General features: G+C 39.6%; 1 protein-coding gene across 2 annotated transcripts in view; it reads left to right on the top strand.

The window, feature by feature from the left end:
- Nucleotides 1-20,987, top strand: part of LOC126258020 (transmembrane protein 203-like) — a 44,194-nt gene extending 23,207 nt beyond the window's left edge. The window contains exons 2-4 of one of the 2 annotated variants that reach the window (XM_049955609.1): nucleotides 3,140-3,491; nucleotides 8,841-9,026; nucleotides 20,749-20,987. In XM_049955609.1, the coding sequence (XP_049811566.1) occupies nucleotides 3,261-3,491; nucleotides 8,841-9,026 (417 nt within the window). In that variant the 5' untranslated portion in view covers nucleotides 3,140-3,260 and the 3' untranslated portion in view covers nucleotides 20,749-20,987. Of the gene's footprint in view, nucleotides 1-3,139; nucleotides 3,492-8,840; nucleotides 9,027-20,748 lie in introns of those variants that run through there. The other variant, XM_049955608.1, reaches the window with a different exon arrangement.
- Nucleotides 20,988-23,073: the final 2,086 nt, after the last annotated feature.

The following is a 23,073-nucleotide window of genomic DNA, read 5'->3' as shown; positions in this document are numbered from 1 at the left end:
ATAATAATTCCAATCCCAAAGAAAGCAGGTGTTGACAGATGTGAAAATTACCGAGCTATCAGTTTAATAAGTCACAGCTGCAAAATAGTCGAAACAGGGCCCCGGGAGTAGACAACTTTCCATTAGAACTGCTGATGGCCTTGGGAGAGCCAGTCGTGACAAAACTCTACCATCTGGTGAGCAAGATGTATGAGACAGGCGAAATACCCACAGACTTCAAGAAGAATATAATAATTCCAATCCCAAAGAAAGCAGGTGTTGACAGATGTGAAAATTACCGAACTATCAGTTTAATAAGTCACAGCTGCAAAATACTAACGCGAATTCTTTACAGACGAATGGAAAAACTGGTAGAAGCGGACCTCGGGGAAGATCAGTTTGGATTCCGTAGAAATGTTGGAACACGTGAGGCAATACTAACCTTACGACTTATCTTAGAAGAAAGATTAAGTAAAGGCAAACCTACGTTTCTAGCATTTGTAGACTTAGAGAAAGCTTTTGACAACGTTAACTGGAATACTCTCTTTCAAATTCTGAAGGTGGCAGGGGTAAAATACAGGGAGCGAAAGGCTATTTACAATTTGTACAGAAACCAGATGGCAGTTATAAGAGTCGAGGGGCATGAAAGGGAAGCAGTGGTTGGGAAAGGAGTGAGACAGGGTTGTAGCCTCTCCCCGATGTTATTCAATCTGTATATTGAGCAAGCAGTAAAGGAAACAAAAGAAAAATTTGGAGTAGGTATTAAAATTCATGGAGAAGAAGTAAAAACTTTGAGGTTTGCCGATGACATTGTAATTCTGTCAGAGACAGCAAAGGACTTGGAAGAGCAGTTGAACGGAATGGACAGTGTCGTGAAAGGAGGATATAAGATGAACATCAACAAAAGCAAAACGAGGATAATGGAATGTAGTCGAATTAAGTTGGGTGATGTTGAGGGGATTAGATTAGGAAATGAGACACTTAAAGTAGTAAAGGAGTTTTGCTATTTATGGAGTAAAATAACTGATGATGGTCGAAGTAGAGAGGATATAAAATGTAGACTGGCAATGGCAAGGAAATCGTTTCTAAAAAGAGAAATTTGTTAACATCGAGTATAGATTTAAGTGTCAGGAAGTCGTTTCTGAAAGTATTTGTATGGAGTGTAGCCATGTATGGAAGTGAAACATGGACGATAACCAGTTTGGACAAGAAGAGAATAGAAGCTTTCGAAATGTGGTGCTACAGAAGAATGCTGAAGATAAGGTGGGTAGATCACGTAACTAATGAGGAGGTATTGAATAGGATTGGGGAGAAGAGAAGTTTGTGGCACAACTTGACTAGAAGAAGGGATCGGTTGGTAGGACATGTTTTGAGGCATCAAGGGATCACAAATTTAGTATTGGAGGGCAGCGTGGAGGGTAAAAATCGTAGAGGGAGACCAAGAGATCAATACACTAAGCAGATTCAGGAGGATGTAGGTTGCAGTAGGTACTGGGAGATGAAGAAGCTTGCACAGGATAGAGTAGCATGGAGAGCTGCATCAAACCAGTCTCAGGACTGAAGACCACAACAACAACAACAACAGTAGAGACAATTTTTTGCAAACTTATGGGGTGATTTTCTTGAAATGCTGATTCCTTTGTCAGCCCTTGAGATAAATTTGGCAACAAAATTTCTTTCTGTTCTTCTTGTTTCCGTTATGACATGTCTTGTTGCTATCTGGTCAGCTGCTGTGACAAACTAATAGTATGCTACTGTTGGCTACTGTAGTTGTTACTGCCTACATAAAAATGTGTAGAAACAAGTTGTCACTCATCCACCTCCATTAGCAAACTTTAATTAGTACCCATTTCAGTACTGTTTTTTCTTATCCTGGGTGGTCAGGTATCAGGTATCCTATTAAGATGTCAACAGGGCCAGCATAAGGCCCAAGCAACACAAGGGGCCACTTGGGGCTCCATAATATCTCTTTTTTTTTCATATCACACACAATTTTTTTCCCTTTACAGTTGCATACTTAAAGTTTAGCTTGTTCATCAATTTTCAACTTCTTTCGTGGCAAATTTTCCAAAATTTAACTGCGTACTGGTGAGTTCTTCACATGTAACATGCACTTACACTGTTTAAAAGTGTCCTATGTTTAACATAAAAATTTAAAATTAGATGATTTTTTTGTATTTGTCCCACTTTTTATGACACAAGTGCAATAATTAGTAAAATATAGAATTCAGCAGTTCCATTATTAAAGCAGTATGGGATACATACAGGCATTTGTGGCAGTAATATAAGTCTGATTTAAACCGTATGCATTTCACTTTATTTTAAAGCATTTTTAATTGTCAGTTACTTTGTTTTCTACTTTAATTTCAAACATTCTTCTACGCACAGTTGTTTGATTTTAGTACATTGTACTTCACTGACAAAATACATTTTTGTTTTCATGTTGTGTAGATCTACGTACCCCACTGCACAATGTGAAAACAAAAATGTATAATCCATGTTGTGCAGTGGAAGAAGCATGGTAATGTACTTTTTAAGACACTGTGACACAAGGAATTGAAATAAAAATAACAGAAAGTTGGAGGAATGTATTGAAAATGTATCCATAATTGGAAAATGTTTTTAAATTTCTATAAAATTAAGAGTTGGATCATACTGACTTGGCTCTTTAGGAATAATATGACTAAAAAGTTTTGTAATTATCAGTGAAAAGTGTGTGTGATAGTATGATTCCTCAGTAGAATTAATGTGTGAGGGATAATAGAAATAATGTGCTTTGAAAGTATGTATGAAGTAGAAGGGTGTAGCTATTGTTTAAATTTAAAAGGGCATATTTATTTGGAAGGCATTATAGTTAATTTAAACACAAAATCTTAAGTTTTGAATGTATGGTTCATTTCCATGATGTGGTAGTGTGTGTAAGCATTCATTATTAGTCTGTCAGGGAGAACATCTGAGAGGGAGAACGTTGTACTCAGGACACTTCATAACAGCAAAAGATGAAAATTATTTCAGTTTTTATACATATTACCTGTGAAAAATTAAACATCTATTCAGGAAAGGTGGGGATGTCTTTTTGTTGATCTCCTTAATTAGTAAAGTAACCAGTCAGTGATTCTCTGTATATATTAATTAATTTTATTTCTTATTTTATTTGTAGATGACCTGGAACCATTGGAGGACCACGTTGAGTACGAAACAAATACTCGTCAAAATTCTTCAGTTCACATTCGTGTGTTTCGGATAGCTTTAAGTGGTGCTAACACATAAACAGAGAAGTGATGTTCTTCTCATTGGATGAATTAGTTCGTTGGCTAGGACTTACGATTTTTGAGTTATGGATACAGTTGAATGCTGTGTTAGTCTTTTCATTGTTGCTAGCTCTGCACATTGACCGTACTCTGCAGTGTTCATGGTGGATTGTCTTCTCACCTTTGTTTACTGCAGATGCCCTCAATGCATATTTTTGTACAATTGTCTTCATACGCATGTACCTGGAAGGAATGTATAAGGTGAGTTGAACTACTTGTTTATTGAAAGTTATTTCACGAAAGGCATAATGTAGCCATAGGTATAAAGGTAACTGTAAATTGTAACAGTGTTATGAAAGGGATAGTTGCTACACAGTCTCTTGGGCAACTGAAGGCAGATTGCAAGCAGTAGTGCATGATGGGAGAGGCAACTGGATGGTGGGGGTAAGGAGGAGGCTGGGGCAGAGAGGGGGAGGAATAACAGGGTAGGGGTAGCGGACAATTTTCTGAATTGCACAGGTGAGAACTCTCCCTGCAATATATCCTACATTTCCGTAACCCTCCTGGCCTCAACCTTCGTTAGTCATTGTCCTTACCCATATAGCCCCTTCCATTTTCCAGTTCCAAAACTATGCAGCCCTCTGTCCCACTAACACACCCTCAGCCTTTTTACTTCTTTCCTTTCCCGCTAATCCCCCCCCCTCCCCCCGATCCCGCCCCCCTCCCCCATCCTCCATGTACCTAGCTGCCCAACCCTCTCTCCACCTCGTTCCTGAAAACTTCCACAAGCAGCACTTCACCATCCGCTACCCCTACCCTGCTATCGCTCTCCCTCCCCACCCCAGCCTCCTGCTTACTCTGATCACTCGCTTGCTTCTCCCATCATGTGCTGCTGTTCGCAGTCTGGCTTCAGCAGTCGGAAACTGTGGTTGCGTGTGTGAGTTGCATTTGTATAAATGTGTGTGTGTGTGGGGGGGGGGGGGGTATAATTTCGACAAAGGCCTTGTTGGCCAAAAGCTCACTTTCTGGCAGTTTCTTGTTGTGCCTATCTGCAACTCACCATCTCTGCCATATGGTGAGTAACAGCTATCCTTTTCCTAATATTGTCAGATTCCATCCTGGATTTTCCATTGTTTGGTAATTGTGAATTTTTGTTCAGTTGCATTTCTTCTTGCATTAAAAATTGAATTGCTGAATAAAGTCAAAACAAACGTAATACTGCTATGTGAGAAGTACTAAGTTGTCAACTTGGCAGTAACATATAATATGTAACTTACTTTCATCCTAGAGTTTTGCACACCCATGTACATAGGTCATGAACAGTTGCACTCCTATCATTACACTTCCAAACTGCACACTGCTTTCATTTCTGATGTTGAGGCCTCATTAAGAATGATGTACAAAGTTCTGTCTGCTAGGATATCTTTATTCCAATTGCATATCTAATCAGACTTTTTTGTCATCAGCACAAATAGTGATGATTTTCGGTAATGACTCATGTTGTAAAATGTGCACAGCCATCCCAGCCTTGTTTCATTGTATTCTTTGGATATATAGTTTGCATATAGTTAATTTCTAGGAGACACTACATATCTATATTGAAGACTTTCTGGAAATCAAGAAACATGACATCTGTTATCTACTGCCCTTCGAATTTCATGAGTGAGCAGAGACAGAAAGTATGATGATTCCTACAATGGGCATGCATTTACTCCACAGTATTGTGTCAAGTATTTAAGTTCTACCAGCAACTCACATTGAAGAGGCTATATGGAAGAAGAAATAATGGTGTCTGAGATGCTTGCCCGAAAGATGATGGAATATTCTATCCACCGGGAAAAGCTGAAGAAACATAAGTATGTATTTGTAGGGAAATTATGTATTGCCCATTTCATCTGCTCCCAGCACTTTGGATGACCAGTGTTATAAAAAAAAAAACCTGTTGTGTGATGCTAAATGCAACATATTCTTGTGACATTCATATTCTCCCATTGTTAAATATTCGGTCTACCTTTGTTACTGTCAACACATTGATATATTTCAGCATGCCCCGCCATGCTATTTATGCTCATGGTTGTGCTTACTAGATATGTTGTATGCTTGTTTAGTTCACTCTTCTGCTGAAGGATGTAAGCCTCATCAGGACTTATCAACGAAAATAATCGGTTTTTGAAAACAAAATAGAATATGTATGGATAAAGAAAGGAGGAGGAAACACACATAAAAGATATGAAAATATGCAAATTTTCTGAGCCAATGGCTCCTTCGTCTGGCAGAAGGGTTGAAGGTAAAGGAAGAGGGATGAAGGCAAAAAAACTGGTGAGATTTAGTAAAGGGGAAGAGTTTCAGAAATGTCAGCCATAACTCCAATTCAGTGTAGACTTACTGTACAGGATGAGAAGGGCAGACACTTTCCTAAACCTCTCTAGTCCTTTTCCTTCATTTCTCTTACATTCTCTTCAAACCTTGTGCCGGAAGGAGGAGACACAGGCTTTGAAAGCACACTCATTTCAATATCTTTTATGTGCATTTCCTCTCGTTGCCACATGGTGAGTAGACTCTTTAATTTATCCATATTATATTCTAGCATTTATAAAGTAACAGTTACAAATATATCATATTATTAATTATGTATTTGATGTAAGTAGTTTCTTGATGATAGTTTATTTTATTGGACTTGTTCTGGCATTCGCCCATCATCAGTGGTACCTTGTATATACTACAATTTTTGTGGATGTCGAAAACAAAGTTTTCTAACAATCATATAATAATGTGGTTGTATGATTTGCATATGCATGTACAAAAATATGTAGTTCCCAGTGGCAATTCCAACTGCCAATCACATATTCTCTTGGAGATATATTATGCCGATTGCAAATACAGAGTAGTTATAATTAAAGCTACTCAGAGGTCCAGTGTGGGCTATAATTATCATATGGCAATGAAACTTGTTAGACATTCTAATACATTAATGCCAAACCAATTCCAGTTTTGGCCACCAGGTATAAAGCAGGCACTGCGAATGCAAGAAAGACGTGTAGGGATGTTTCCCACATGTAATGTATTAGGAATGGGACGTGGGCAGAAAAGTTCAAGACAAATAAGGAAGGCATAATGTTGATTTTATTACTACCACTGCTTACTCAGTTTGTTCAATATGAGCATCGACAATATGACATATTTGTTAAACAAAATGATCAACAGTTGCTCACAGCAGTTTCTGTGAATTCTGAGCAACAGATTCCTGTAAACTGGCCTTCAGATCAGGTAGAGACTGAACGTGTCCCTGGTAAACATGTTCTTTTAGATATCCCCAGAGCCAGAAGTCTCATGGATTCAAATCTGGCAATCTTGCAGGCCGTACCTCTGAAGATAATGTGTTCATGGAAAGTTGTGTTAAACAGATCTTTCACTGGGCAGGCGACATGAGGTACTGACCCATCTTGAAATAAAACAGTAGTTTCCACACAGTTGCACACTTCCAAACCAGAAATCACATGCTGTACAAAGAAGCCTCAATAACGTACAGATGTCATGGTATGTTTGACAGGCCCTCTGGTTGTATTCTCTTCAAAGAAGAATGGACTGAGAATAGAGATGTTACATCCATTCCTCATAGCAACGTATGATGAGTGGAATGATTCTTTGTGCACTACAAGTGGTTTAACAGTATGCAAAATTTGGCAGTTCTACTGCACACTGTTGTGTAAAATGTGTCTCATTTGTAGAATATTGTCCGGCCAAATATCATAAACTTCAATCCATGTCAGAAACAGAAGAGCAAAGTCAGGCCATTGCTGTGGATCATTAAGTTCCACTTGCTGTGACATCCGGATCTTTCCGTACTGTTGACCATAGGATGGTCAGTTATGGCAACAGCAACCTTGTCAATAATTTCCACTGGTAGAGGCTGCTTTCCTCTTTCAGATGCCTCACCAAGCTCACCTTTGTTTTTTAATTTCATCATCATCTTCTTTACACCATTTAATAACATTACTTGTCTCCTCATGCCTTTCGATCACCGATACTCTCTGTGCTGCACTGTAATTGCTGCTGTTCACATAACATAGTTTCACTAAAAGTGTAAAAGTGCATGGTCTGTCTTCTCAGTAGCCATACCGTTCACTCATATTATGGCTTGTCAAATGACAGCATGGATGTCATACTGTCAAACAAACAGTGTACAGCGGCAAATTTGCACCTGGTGGCCACGACTGGAATTTATTTGTTTTTCAGCGTAAATGTGTTCCAAATTATCTACCAATTTTCGCTGCCATACGATAATTACAGCTCAAACTGGGCCTGCCTGAGAAGCTGCACATTAATTTTAAATAGCCAGTTTAAATCATAGAAGCATATTATTATAGAATTATTATGATTAATCGTCTTTGGAACCTGCTAAAAAGCACTATATGTAAGATACTTCCGAAGATAGGCAAAAGCACAAAACTTGTCCAATAAAATAAACTACCATCAAAAAGCAACTTACTTCAACCATCATTATTAATATGATATATTTGCAATTTTTTCATACTGCAGGGTGCCAGATGTAAAAGATAATCTTTGAAGTTACCTCAGTCACCCCATATTGATATATTTTTAAAACCACCCTCTCACAAAAGAAGTTTGATAAGTTATATACTCCAACAAATTTAATTTGCACATCATATCTGTCATTTATCTACTGATGTAAATTAGAAAGCTATTGGCCAAAACTTGAATAATTCAGGCAGGTATTATGAAGAATTTTCATTTTCCAATGTATATCTCTTTCAGTATAGTGCATTTTTCAATCAGTGTACAAATAATGTGTGAGGTTAACTTATCAAGCCACGTTAGATTAGCCTTGAATATAATTCTTCATTTGATGGAAGGACAAACCTAATGTGAGGGAACACAAAAGTTTCATGGAATTAAACCTGGTGAAAGCTGCACCAGAACAAATCCATGCCTCAAAATGTATCGCATGTTTTTGGCTGCAGAATAATTTTTTAGTAATCTTCATCCTCTTCTGATGTGTTATGTACTTGATTAGTCTTAAGCACTCCATCAGTAAATCTTATTACAGAATTGCTACCACTCTTTTTAATCATTGCTGCTCATATAAAGTCCAATAAAGATAAGCTTCACTCTTAATTACACTACCAAATTATCTTGTAGAACATGTCCTCAGTTATTTCAGGGTAGTAGAAAAGTCCCTGCTGGTATTTGTTGAAACAAGAGATCTTGTAACAGATAATATTATCTTATTTCTCACATTTTAAGTGTGTTGTCATACTATCCTACACTCTCCTCCCCCGTGGATTTTCTTCTGCTCCTCCACCTCCTTCCTGCACTTCATCACGTACTTTGGCCTGTAACATCATCCCAATTCACTTCCATTTCTAAACTTCGGTGTAACTTACTTGATTTTTATTTATTCTGTTGACCCAAAATAATACATATGTTTGTTCTGTCACTGTGTGCTAAAATGAACAGAAGTCTATCACTTGCAAAATTATTGGTACATTGTTCTGCGTTTACTACTAACATTATCAAAACCATATGATTATTGAATGCATCTCATATTGTATGTAACATGGGGATATATAAAAAGAAAAATGTTTTCAGGCAGCATTAATGCGCGCGACATGGAGCCTAACACTACTGCTTTTGCTGTTCGTGTTTAAATTTTTACTATGCAAAAAGCTGCAAAGCATTGATCAAGGAGGTGGCGGTCTAGATTTCTCTGAAGTGCTGTCACCAATCTTTATTCTGCTACAGCTTGTAGCTGTACGGGCATGCCAGTTACACTAAGTAAGTACCTATTTTATTCTAATAGACAAGAATTTAATGATAGTCTTTTGGATGTGACAATGTTTAGATGCACTTTTCTACAAATTTCAAGCTGTAATATTGATGTTTAAAACTTTTCTAAATATGTATGTACTGCTCCACTGCTCACAGTATTTGAAAACTAAGCACTAAAAGCAGTTAAGAATAGTGATACAGACAATGAAAAATTACCAGAAATGTAGCTCAAATAGTATGAATAAAGGGGGAGTAGATGTGGCATATCTGTCAGGAGACTAGATTGCCATGGCATAACCCCCTTGCTGGAGATCTTGCAATTTCAGATCTATAATCTCGGAAATCCAGTAAAAAGGCTAGGGCAGTACAGAAATGACAAATCTAATTCTTATTTCTGTTCACATGATAACGGATAACATCACATCTAGAATAGGTATTACAGGTTATCTCAGGATTTTGAGTTTTAAGGGAAATGGTTGATTGTGTGCAACATAAAGATTCTATGTGTAATCTACATATTATTTTATATGTAAGTGGTATCAACAGTATTGATGATCAACCTGAGAATCCAGAGAGATTTTTGGTAATGCTAGGTGAAGTAAGATGTGGATATTCTGCAATAAAGGCAGTTAAAGACTTTGTAAGAAAGCCTAATCAGCAGTCTATGAAAACTAAATGAGAGTAGTAAAAGTAAGTGATCAAGACAGAGAAGTTAATTTTGTAGGTATGTTTCACTACCTAACTTAAGAGATTAATTACGAAATTGCAAAATAAGGCATGATAAGTACCAAACAGAGGTAAATGTCCACTCGTGGTTAAGAAACAACATGTTTATTGAATGACTAAACTACTACTAAGGAAGACGAATCTGAAATGACCTTAAAATTGATAGGTATTGGAGAAAGTCATTTGCCAGTGTGATGGCACTAGACAAAGGCCTGGGACTGTAGGAATAGCGGACACCAAAGAAAGTCACTACCTCTTTTCCGAGTATCGCCAGCACGACACCGAATTTTGCTGACACATGGTGATTAATTAAGCATATCGTGCAGAGAAAAATCATCTGGACAAGATCCGAACCAAAGGCACGTGGTTAATACATGTGCACGCTGGCAGTGACGGGCAAAGCGTGGACAGTATTCATGTGGGCACTACCACTCGTCTGTAGGATGACTTGCAGTGCTAAACACTGATTTACACACTGGGCTTAGTAGCGGGCATAGAGAAAGCGTGGTGCAAGTGAGTCTGCACAGTGGCAATATCATAGTCAATGAGGTTTATCCGAGGTGCAATTATTGCTAGTTGAAAAAACTAAAATGTCATGCTAAGCATATTGGTATAAAACACATCACCAAGTGGCAAGTCCATCATGGAACAAGCGCAGGGCCAAAGTTGACATTGATGCTGTGAGGAGAAGACAGAGACTGAGGGCAAACCTATGTCGGTGGAAGCCTCACTACAAACACACGTATTGTCCTGTACCAGCGGGCATCCGGTCTCACAGCAGAAATGACAGCTTGGGATGGAAATAAGCACACAAAAGCAGAAACCTGCTGCCCTAGGAGATGCCCCCTCCAACATGCCCTCCCCCCCACCCTCCCAACTCCCTCTGCCGTCAGCCCACCTCACCCCCTCTCCCATTCCATGAGAGCGAGGTGACAAAGGCTGGTATCAGTGGATGGTCGTTATGTTCCAACATTGAGGCCACGGGCAGTGGTATCGACACTTTGTTTGTCGGTCATGCAAGATAGGCCGGTGCCGGACATCAGAACACTGGTTGTGAGGAGGGCAGGGCAGCCGGCTGTCAGTAGTGCTGATCTGTTGCGTGGCAGTGCAGTACCAGTAACGTGTGCACAGGGTGTGTGCTGAGCTGGGTTGGCGTGACTGTGTCTAGGGCTGTACGAACAGGAGTGGGCAGGCACTGGGCTTGGTTGCCAGTGTGGTGCTGCAGAGGTAAGGATGCATCAGCACTGCCAGTTGGCAGTGAGGAGGGCCTGACAGCATAGTGGCCACATTTGACAGTCGAAACTGCATACGGCGGGTGCTGCGAGCATTAATTGGCAGGGTTTCTAACATGAGAGTGGGTGGTAGCAGGTCCAGGGTGTGGTGCTGGGAACGTGTGAAATAATGGTGCTGTGGAAGTGGTAGAGACTGCAATGCGACATCGGGGGCATGACCAGCTGTTGAACGCATCAGGTGTAGGTTGCTGGAGAGGTAGAGGGGCCGGTGTATGAGCATTGTAGACATTGTGGGATGTAGGCACCTGTATGCCGACTGCTGGTGGGTAAGGGGCAGTACCAGCGTAGCATGGTATGTTCCCTGCAGTGTTGCCAGCCATGCCGTGGTAGGCTGGCATCTCGGGCTACAGTGGCAGGCTGCTTGGCACTGTGTTTTTGGTGGCACTGGCTCTATCAAATACCGTGGTGTTGCCAGTGGTGTCAGTGTTGTGGTGTTTCAGTGAAAACAGTAGTTCAATGAGAGATCAGACAGCACATAGGCGGGCTTCAGCCTAGCAATCAAAATGCTGGTGGGGAGCTGGAGTAGTGCGGGCAATGCAGGGGCTTGTGAACATCAGTGCGCAGCATAACATGAGTGCATGGCTTGTAGTCATCATGAATGAATACCCTGTGTTCACTATGGTGCTGGGAAGGGGTGATTGATGAACTCAGGGATGACGTCTTCTGTAGGCAGATTGGTGGGTTCTAGGAAGTTGCCTGGCATGACAAGTAGCTAGTTGTAAACCAAGTCATTGGCTGATGTCTCACGGTCTGCTTTGTGAGCGACGAGGAGGCCAAGAAGCGGTCCGCCTGTTGTTGCGGCAGGCAAGGGAGGCCTTTAAGATATTGTGGAGCCGTTCCCTCATGCAGTTGGTGACAGCATAGAGCTGGATGTCAGGTATAGATCAGGCATGCAGAGGTCGGACAGAATGTTGCCTCGGGCCAGGGGATGAACCTATCCACCACGGTGAAGAGGTAGCAGCAGCAGCAGCAATAGTAGTTATAGGAAGGTAGAAGGCCAACAATGTCCACATGAATGTGGGCGAAGCGAAGCCTGACATCTGGGAAGCAGTCAGTTGTGCTAGATGAAGTTCACTCTCATAATGGGGTCCATTATGTTAGTGACAGTGAAGATCCAGTGGAATCCCATTGTAGGCCGATGATGTATGCCATAGGAGGTGGTGGTGGCACACTTATTCACTGCCATCAAAAGGATGGCTTAGGCAGTGCCAGGGTCGCGTACGAGCCATTATGGAAAGATAGCCAACGCAGAGCTGATGTTGATCAGGAATGGAGTGAGCATCACAGATGAATAGGGGCTTAGAGACTGAACAGCAGCTGGGTGCATATAATCCTGCCACCTGTTGGAGTTTGGGTATCAGGAGCACAGCTCCCTGCAGTTCATAGCGAATGGCCCGAAGTGCTCATGGTAACAGCAGAGACCGGTCAAGTTTCAAAAGGCCTCAGCAGGTTGGCTGGAGCTGCAGTGGTGGTAGTGGTCATTGCACTGTTGGCTGGGACTGCGCGGCCGATGGCAGACAGTATTGAGGGAGGCCACAGTCACTTGCAGCGTTGCTGAGGTAGGCGAAGATGTCATATACTCCCAGTTGCTGGGTGCTGTGCTGTGGGCCTTTGGGGTGGGGAGTAGCTGGTGACGTCATTAGCAGCACATCGAGTGACGTGGAGGAGCTCATAGCAGTGTGGCTGGCAGAATGACAGCCAGGTGGGGGGTGAGGTTGGCATTCAGTGGTGATGGCAGGGAGGTCAGTGTCTAGTGCTCCCTGTTGGCAAGGCTGGCGGCATCATTGAGGAAGAGGTTGGCTTGCGACTCCAGAGCTGTCTGTGTTGCGTCTGGGGGGCGTGTCTGCCAGATGTTGTACAGGACACCGTTAGGTTTCAGAGGTGGCACAGGAATTGGAAGGGTCGACAGTCTGCGCACTGCTAGATGGAAAGGAGGATTACCCTTATTTTATGATGATGATGATGATGATGATGATGACGATGAATGTTTCTCCCTATGTAGGTTGCATCAACAAAATACTTTTACATTCGGAGGAGAATGTTGGTGATTGAAATTTCATGAGAAGTTCCCATCGTAACGAGAAACGCCTTCGTTATAATGATGTCTACCCCAAATCCTGTATCATGTCCATGGCACACACTCCCCTATTTCTCAATAATACAAAACATGCTGCTCTTCTTTGAACTTCCTCGATGTACTCCATTAATCCTATCTGGTAAGGATCCCACACAGTGCAGCAGTACTCGAGGATGGACAAGTGTAGTGTAGGCAGTCTCTTTAGTAAGTCTGTTGCAGCTTATAAGTGTTCTGCCAATAAATCACAGTCTTGCTTCGCCTTCCCCGCAACATTTCCTATGTGTTCTTTCGGATTTATGTTATTTGTAACTGTAATTCCAAGGTATATAGTTAAATTTATGACCTTTAGATTTGATTGATTTATTGTGTAACTGAAGTTTAACGGAGTTCTTTTAGCACTGATGTGGATGTCCTCACACTTCTTGATATTTAGGTTCAATTACCAATTTTTGCACCATGCAGATATTGTTTTGATCTTCTGATGACTTTACTAGATGATAAAAGACAGCATCATCTAGCAACAACCTAAAATGGCTGCTCAGATCACCTCCTGAATTGTTTATTTAGCTAAGGAACAACAGAAGTCTATAACATTTCCTTGGGAAATGCCACAAATCACATCTGTTTTACTCAGTGATTACTACGAACTGTGACCTCTGAGAGAGGAAATAAATAGAACTATTGTTCTGTAAGGGTAGCCAGCGACCATAGTAGGTGGGCCTCCAGTTGTGTGGCAGAATTGGCAGCTTGCGTAAAAGTAAGTGCGCGAAGACAAAAACTCACTGCTGTAGTAGATGGCCTTAGGAAGTGAGGAATGTATGGAACTACTAAAACCTGAGTGTGGCAAAGGGCTGCCACATTGTTAACAGGAATTTGAGATATTGTTGCAGCTTATTGACATTGTTTGATTCATATGTTGAAGAAGCACTGCTGAAGGTGAATGTAGTTTACAGGGAAGGAAAAAAAGTACAAGGAATATGGGTAACAATGCTGAAGCCCGTAGACAAAATAACCCATGTGACCAAAAGTAAGGAAAGTTTCGGGCTACTGATAAACATAATGGGCAGCATGATAATATGGGTAAACTATAAACAAATTTAAGGTGACAGTGACGAAGAGTAGTGGGGATTATCGCAGAATGTTTAACGCCAAATTTGGGAAGTTACAATAGCAGGAGCACTTATAGTGGAAGTGTTCTCCTATCTAGAAAACAAGAGTTCACAATTTAGTAGAAGCCCTGAAGATCTGAGACACAAATTTGGTTGGAAATCTCTGATTATATGAAAGATTGACTTGCAACTGAAAAAGAATTTTCTCAAAGTACATATTTGAAGCACAGTGTTATATGACAGCCAAGCATGTGATTGGAAATCTGGAGAATGATCCTATATCAGAATGTTAAAAATAAAGTGGACGGATAAAGTATGAAATGAGGTACCGTGAAGAAACAGTGAGGGAAGAGGGCAGTAGAAAACGCTTGCAAGCATAAGAAAGGAGGACAGACTAGTGTTAGATACGCCACACTATGCAGAATGGGTAACATTATTCTACTTTTTCCTATTATTCTACATCTACATGGATACTCTGCAAATCACATTTAAGTGCCTGGCAGAGGCTGCATCGAACCACCTTCACAATTCTCTCTATTATTCCAATCTCGTATAGCGCGCGGAAAGAATGAACACCTATATCTTTCCGTACGAGCTCTGATTTCCCTTATTTTATTGTGGTGATCGTTTCTCCCTATATAGGTCGGTGTCAACAAAATATTTTTACATTCGGAGGAGAAAGTTGGTGATGAGAATTTCGTGAGAAGATTCCGTCGACACGAAAAATGCCTTTCTTTTAATGATTTCCAGTCCAAATCCTGCATCCTTTCTGTGACACTCTCTCCCATATTTTGCGATAATACAAAATGTGCTGCCTTTCTTTGAACTTATTTGATGTACTCCGCCAGTCCTATATGGTAAAGATCCCACACCGTGCAGCAGTATTCTAAAATACGACGGACAAGCGTAGTGTAGGCAGTCTTCTTAGTAGGTCCGTTACATTTTCTAAGTGTCCTGCCAGTAAAACACAGACATTGGTTTGCCTTTCCCACAACATTTTCTATGTGTTCTTTCCAATTTAAGTTGTTCGTAATTGTAATACCTACGTATTTAGTTGAATTTACGGCTTTTAGATTAGACTGATTTATCATGTAACCGAAGTTTAAAGAGTTCCTTTTAGCAACACATGTGGATGACCTCACACTTTTTTTTATTTAGGGTCAACTGCCCCTTTTTGCACCATTCAGATATTTTTTCTAAATCGTTATATCTAAATTGTTGTTATTATTATTATCATCTGATTAATTGCTGAGTTCCTTACACAACTGCATCTAATGTATTTATGGTATCACACATCATATACATGCATAGTGTATCTCTTCCTAATGATTTAGCCCTCTTGCAAATGACTGCAACTTCAAACTTATAACTTTCACACACAGCCTTATTTCCATACATTGTAAATCATAGAACATTAATTTCAGTTTCATATAAGTACATGCATATGGTTGACAATAATTTAAAATTTTTGAGGGTGTTTTTGTCAAACACATTAATATTCTTCTTATACAGTACATTTTATAGATTTACTGAAACTCCAGTTTAACACACTTGCATAAAAAAAGTCCATGTAATGCAACTCAGAGTAACCTGTACTTTCACCTTTTTCTACAACTGTGCCCTAAAATTTTTCAAGGAAATCGTGGTACAGATCTTGACTTCCTCGAATGCAGACATTTTATGTTTTTCACTCTCTAACACTGTAATAAATTAACTCTTTTTTCCTGATAAAATAATTGACAATTGGTTTCCATCTGTATTTACTGTTGCTGCTGCTTTTGTGTAACACTGCTATTGCCAGACTAGAAACAAACAAAGGAAAATCAAGGATGGAATGTAACAATATTGTGAGAAGGAAAGTTGCTACTCACCATGTAGTGAAGATGCTGAGTCACAGATAGGCACAACAAAAACACTATCACAATTAAAGCATTCAGCCATTAAGGCCTTCGTCCACAATTTCTCTCCTTTTCCACTACTTACCCCTCCCCTCCCCCCACCTCTCCCCTGCCCTACGTCTAACCTGCAGCACTTCACTGTCCGCCACCCCCACCATACTATCCTTCCACCCCCGCCACCCTAGCCTCTTCCTTACCCCCACCCAGTCGCCACTCCCATCATGAACTGGTGATGCTGCTCGCAGTGTGGTTTTAGTTGCCTAAGACTGCAATCGTGTGTGTTAGCTGCGTTTGTGCACCCGCGCCTTTGTGTGTGTGTGTGTGTGTGTGTGTGTGTGTGTGTGTGTGTGTGTGTGTTGTTGACGAAGGCCTTAATTGTGAGTGTCTTTTTGTTGTGCCTATCTGCAACTCAGCATCTACGATATATGGTGAATAGCCAGTTTCCTTCTCACAATATTGTTAATGCTATTGACAGAAATAGTTGTAAAGCTGTAATTATATACTCAAAAAAATTAAGCTGTGATAGTGTTAGTCCTCCTCTACATGTTCACCTTATTTTTCCCAGTGACAGATGACTTGGTGCAGACCTTGGTTGTAGAAATCTGCGTTTTGGCTGTTCAAAAAATCATGGAGCAAAAACTACCTCTTGGACAGTCTCCACATGCTCTTCCTGTAGCCTTTTGAGGAGATTTTGATAGTATGCTATGTTTATTGTAATTAGATGGCTGAAGTCATCTATATTGACATATCAAAGCTGCAGCCTCAGTGGCAGACTTCACACATGGGTGTGAGGAGTTGTGGAACCCGGTGGGTGGAAACCCTTATGTTCCGAATATTGTGCTAAAAAGTGTTTCATGACTAGTTTCCACTTTTGCCACTATGACCTCAGTTGTGATATGCTGGTCACTGAGCACCAGGACCTCTCCAGTTCTCTTGAGAGTCTTGATTATCCACAGAGAGATGGTTTGCCACTTTGCTCTTTTGTCATTCAGACTTGTTTGATCACACTGGAAACATCTATGCCACCTATCCCACATCATATGATGGTACATTGTTGCTGTACATTGCATGGATTGTTGCAGCTTTGTTCACCAAATGCAGAAAACAAATTACCACATGACAATACTTCATCAATGGGCTGTGCTAATTGTTTTGGCTTTCAAAATGATGGAGCACAGCCATCAGTCATCCTTTTCTTTCAGGTTTTATTAAATAAATATAGATTTTGGCTAGTGCCTAGCGATTATCCATGCACTATATCATAGTATCAGTGCATGTCGTAGACGTCAGTCCCCTGTTGTTCGGTTTCTGTCACAATTAGTTCAAGACTCTTGAAAAGGACAACTGATTGCTGTTCTCCATGATTTTGAAAGTCGTATCACAGTTGTTAAGTGCATCCACATTCCTAATGGAGGGAAGGTAACTTGAATTGTTTTCGACTTCTTGATGAATGAACTATGCTACTTGGGTGCAGGGATTTCAGTGTGCATCAGTGCTGCACACGTATACCTGCACACAAACAGAAAATTAAAAACTTTCATTGCCCAAGTACTTTTCCCAGGAATGTACACCAATATATTTAAAAGAACCTGACCTCCTACTCCATCTCCTTTTTCTTTGCTCCACTCATTATTGCAAACATTGTTTCTGTGATTCCACGATGATAACCTTTATTTTAAATATGCAGTCATATTCCGCTGATAATACCACAGTCAACTGTTATTAAATACCTGTGTTATTTTATGATTCTTATTTTGTCTACATAATACTCTTGAAACAGGAAGCGAAATAAGCTTCATACTATCCATTTGGTGAGTTACCCATCTTGCATATTTTGTTGTGCTTGTGATCACCTTCTCATTGTTCAGTTGTGCTCCGTGCAACATACTGGCAAAGTTAGGTTTAAGTAATTACGTGTGAAAGAAAAATAAATCGTGACCTCTCAAAGCAAATAACTGGGAATTTCAATATCAAGCTTAAAGCTAAAACATTAATTCTTTATATTTCCACTTATGGAAACTAAGCAAAATTTATTTATTGCATCAGTGACAGGTTTTATGTTTGTGATTCATGAATTCCAAAGGAAAAGTTGGATGCAAGGCAATGAAGATATTTTTTATTAAGTAGTGCCACTGAGTGACCATTGTGCTATGTCATGAAAGGGTACATTTTCTACAATTGTTTTCATAAATGAAAGAGACATTTTATCAAGTGTGTTGTGCTCTTATTGTGCAACAGTGATCCATATAAGACAGTATGAGGTGAAAGAAACTCTTAATAGAGAGATAATGCAAAGAGTCATCACTGTACACATAATTGGCAAAATGCATCTTGAACATTTTTTCATGTGAACAGTATGGTATGTGCTGCATAAATGAAATATGTAGGATAAGCTACGATGTTTGAACCATCTATTATATTATAGACATTGTTGTCGAGAAAAAAAAATCTGTAAGGGCCATAGAACTTGGACTGCTAAGTATATTATGGATGTGGGATGATACAATTCCACTGTTTTAGCAGAGAATGCCCTATAGTGAACATAATAGTGAAAACTGTGTGATAGTTGGGATTTGATACTGTTGCCCTGCTTTTCGTGAGCTGTGCACCACTAACTGGAGTAAGTAAACACTGTTTGAACTTGCGTCAAATATCCATCGCAAGCTGTACTTCACTAAACAGTAGAAATGCAGATATGTAATCATAGTAGCATGCCTGTGAATTCTCCACTATCATTTCTAGCAGAAGTACTAATCTAGCAGCATAATAGGACTTCCTCTTTTGGAGTTTTGAAGATACTGGGAATGACTAGCAGCCAGTTGAAATTATATCAGCCCATGCTGCGTGCTTGGATAGCATACTGCCCACTATTGTTACGGGGATGATGATTAAAACATCTTTTGTGACTATTGTTCACCTTCACGTTCAAAGTTACACTGAGATTATGCTGGGGTTTGCTGTTGTAATCTTTAGTTTAAAGACTACTTTGATGCAGCTCTCTATGCTAATCTATCCTGTGCAAGCCTCTCCATCTCTGCATGGCTGCTGGAGCCTCCATCTGTTTGAACCTGTTTGCTGCAATCAAGCCTTGGACTCCTCCCACACTTCCCTCCTTTACCACATTGACCATTCCTTCATGATCATGATGTGTCTATCAATCAAGCACATATTTTAGTCAAGTTGGTCATAAATTTTCTTTTCCTCCAATTTCATTCAGTGTCTCCTAATTAGTTATTCCATCTAGACTTCTGATCATCTGCATTCTTCTTTAGCATTACATTTTGAAAACTTCTGTTCACTTGTTGTCCAAACTGTTTACCATCCACATTACACTTCCACACAACACACAATTCTGCACTCCAGACAAATACCTGAGGAAAGGCTTCCCAACAATTAAATTTATATTCAGTGTTAACAAATTTTTCTTTTTCAGAAATGCTTTTCTTGCTATTGCCAGTCATATCTACTTTAACTATTGCCATTTGGAATAGCATCACCGAAATGCAGACATATGTACCATCTTGTAATATTAGGTCTACAACTTTGCTACGGTAGTAGCAGCAAGTGGTGTTCAGGTGGTTTGTCATAGGTGTAATACAATAAGCTTAGGCATCTGTAAACATAATGTCATAAAGATATTAGTCAATTTGCTGGCATCGTAAGGTTATTCTCAATTAAGTATGTCAACTTACGTACCCATTTTTCTCCATTTGTGGGAAGTTTCAATTTTCTGCTTTAACATGAAGAAATCTGTGACTGTGGCTCTTAAAATGCTGGGTAAGACCAATGATGATGGAACTATTAGTGGAAGAACATGCAAAGAAAGTTTTCAATGCCTTAAGAACGGTGATTTTGATGTCTAAGACCAGCATGGCAGTGGAAGACAGAACATGTTTGTAGCTACTGAAACAGATGAAGACAGTCGCAAGACATCATTATCGAAAGCAATTGATGTGTTCGAGCCCAGCACTGAAACACAAATGGCCACAATACAGCGATAGACATGTAATTTTGCAGCAGGTCATTTCTCGACCCCATGTCACAAACTCCGTCAAAATATACATGGAAACGTTAAAATGAGAAGTCCTGTCCCTCCCGCCGTATTCTCCGTACGTTGCTCTCTTTCCGACTACCACCTTTTTCGATCAGTGGCATACAGTCTGGCTGACCAGCACTTCCGATCATATGGAAAAGTGCAAAATTGAATTGATTCATGGATCCTGACAAAAGACGCCCAGTTCTTCTGCCACAGGATTCGTATGCTATCCGAAAGATGGGAGAATGAAGTGGCTAGCGATGGGCAATACTATGAATCATAATTTTTTTGTGAGTTTTTCACAATAAAGCCCCGAACTTCATAAAAAAATGGCGGAAGCAAAGTTGTAGATCTAGTACCTTTCTTCTTCTATCTAACATCCCATATATTTTTTCCTAGTTAAAGTCATAGTTTGTAAGAATGAGGAAAAAAATTAGCAGAATTGTTCTTCTTCATTGGTACTGACAAAAAAAGGTAACATCGTCATATTCTTTCACCATAGAAGCTGTTTAACTTTTCATGAAGCTATTAATTTCATAAGTGCTTGTGATAGTTTGAACTTAATATTATTCATAACTTTTTCTTTACAGGTGTGAATTTGGCAGGAGGATAAAAGCCATGGGACTGATGATCAACACATTTCCAATCCTATGAGTTGCAGCCAAGTTTTGTTTGGACTGATATTTTTCATGACAAATATTAATACATACCTTTTTGTAGACTGCTGCCCTTTATATATTTAGACCCAATATTTTCAAGATAAATTAACACAATGCAAATAACTGGTACTTTGCTCCTCCCTTGGATGTGATTATACTGAAACTTTTTTTTCCTGCCTTTTCATTTTCCTTTAGCCTCCTGCAGTAACAATTTATTGTAGGTCATTAGCATATTCTCAATATTATTGCGTATATGCATAGCACAGCCCTCAGTCTGATATATAGCTCCCAGGACTTCATTACCAGCTACACATTCTCACGAATATAGGCTCTCCTCAGTATCAATGTGTGTCTCTTGAATCTCTGCCATATCCACAGTTTCCAAGAAGCATACGAGAAAGATGTTGGGATTTAGATCAGCTAAGCCCTTCCATTGTAAGCTGTAAAATTTGAATGTTATGAGCCAGATATCTGGTGGATTGGTCTTGAGAAGAACTGTTGTAATGTAGTTACGCATTTGTAGGACAATATGTGAATGAATGAATGAATGAATGAACATATGCACACACGCTGCTACCAACATGCGAAGGATAAGACTCCACATCTCTGTAGGGAACGTATTGACCAATCACCGTACAATTCCAACCTGTCACCCATTGACTGTTACCTCTTCTTGCAGTTGATACACTGGCTTGAACGTGATTAACTCAGGACTTTAATTGTCAATGGATTCAACTCCCCAAGAACTTTTGTGGAGAGGTGCAGAAAAAGCTAGTGCAATATTAATAAAAGTTCATTGAACTGGAAGGTGATTATATGGAAAAGTGAAGTTGGATTATAAGAAACTAAACTCCATGTAAAAGATTTTGCTAATAATGTATTTCTGTGCATAAAAGGCACTTCTCCAATATGCCTCGTAGTAGCTAATAGGAAAATGCAATCCCAGAGTGTTTGAAGATGTGCAGATGCTGGTCAATGATTTTGATCTTTTGCGCTATAGTTCCTATGTGCAAGGTGGTGATGATTGGTATAGGTTATGGATATTTTGATAGTATTTTCCATAACATGCTTAATAAAGAATTTTTGTGTGGGTCTGCCATTTACCCCCTTGAAATAATCAGTAAGTTGGTTTTGACTGCAGATCAGTGGTGGCTTTTGGAAAAATATTGGTTTAGTTTCTTGATTGTGACAATCAGCTGCAACTTCTACTTGTCTATACCTGGGTCACCTTGTCAGTTACTCTGTGAGCACTCTAGTTTACAATTTTCAGGTGCGTATACTCGACATGCAGCATCTGAGATATTCATGAGTTGTTGTAGTTCGTCCATTAGTAAAAGTGCAGATTTTCTTTTCACTTTCCTGGTCTGAGCAAACATGTATGTTGCACAGTTGACTAAGTTTGTCACTTATGTCTACGAAGAAAATGAAGTCATCTCCCCAACAATCTACTTTCTGTCAGTCTCTGTAGTAAGTAATCATGGTTTGTTTCTTGGGCATTCTAGCGAGCAATACTGGATCATAACGAGTTACTCTGGAGATTTCATTGCAAAGATATCTGTGTGTCTGTGATTATTGTCTACATGATGAATAGGTACTAGATAAAGTAACATCATGCTTAAAGAAGAAAGTATGTGCTTGAATTCAACAGCAAAGGGTTTGTTGTACAGAATATTCATGTTAAGGGTCACCAGTAATTAGGGGTGCCAACTTATAAAAAATATTGGGGGGGGGGGGGGGGGGCATACTGGGGTCTTGCCCTGGAAAATTTTCTAAATTTCAGATGAAAAATAGTGAGTTTTCAAGTTTAAGAATTTTAGAGTCATATGATCAACATTAGAACCCCGAAAACTGGACTCGATAACTTGACAAGCCTGACACATTTTTTGGCTTTGAAAAAAGAAACAAAACATAAACATGCATGGCATTTTTGTAAAAAGCAAATTGAATTTATAGTAATAATCATGCTCATAGACTATTACAGAGCAGTGAATATATAGCTCTGAAAATACTGAAATTATATTTAAATAAATCCTAAACTATCATTAAAAGAATAAAACAAAATATTGCTGTCGCACAGTAATAGCACTTTGATTAATAAGTGAGATAGCTAATTTAAGATTACTTTGAATAAGGCTCAGTGTTCATTAAATAAAAACAATATCTCGAAGTTAATGCTTCAATACAGTTAATAAAGTTAATGCACTATGCCTAATACTTTCAGTCAAAAAGTATATAAATAGCAGGTTTTAATTGGGT

The sequence above is a fragment of the Schistocerca nitens genome, chromosome 1, assembly GCF_023898315.1.
Source record: "Schistocerca nitens isolate TAMUIC-IGC-003100 chromosome 1, iqSchNite1.1, whole genome shotgun sequence".
NCBI classification, from domain to species: domain Eukaryota; kingdom Metazoa; phylum Arthropoda; class Insecta; order Orthoptera; family Acrididae; genus Schistocerca; species Schistocerca nitens.
Note: the sequence above shows the minus strand (reverse complement) of the source record. Positions and strands in the feature narration are given on the sequence as shown.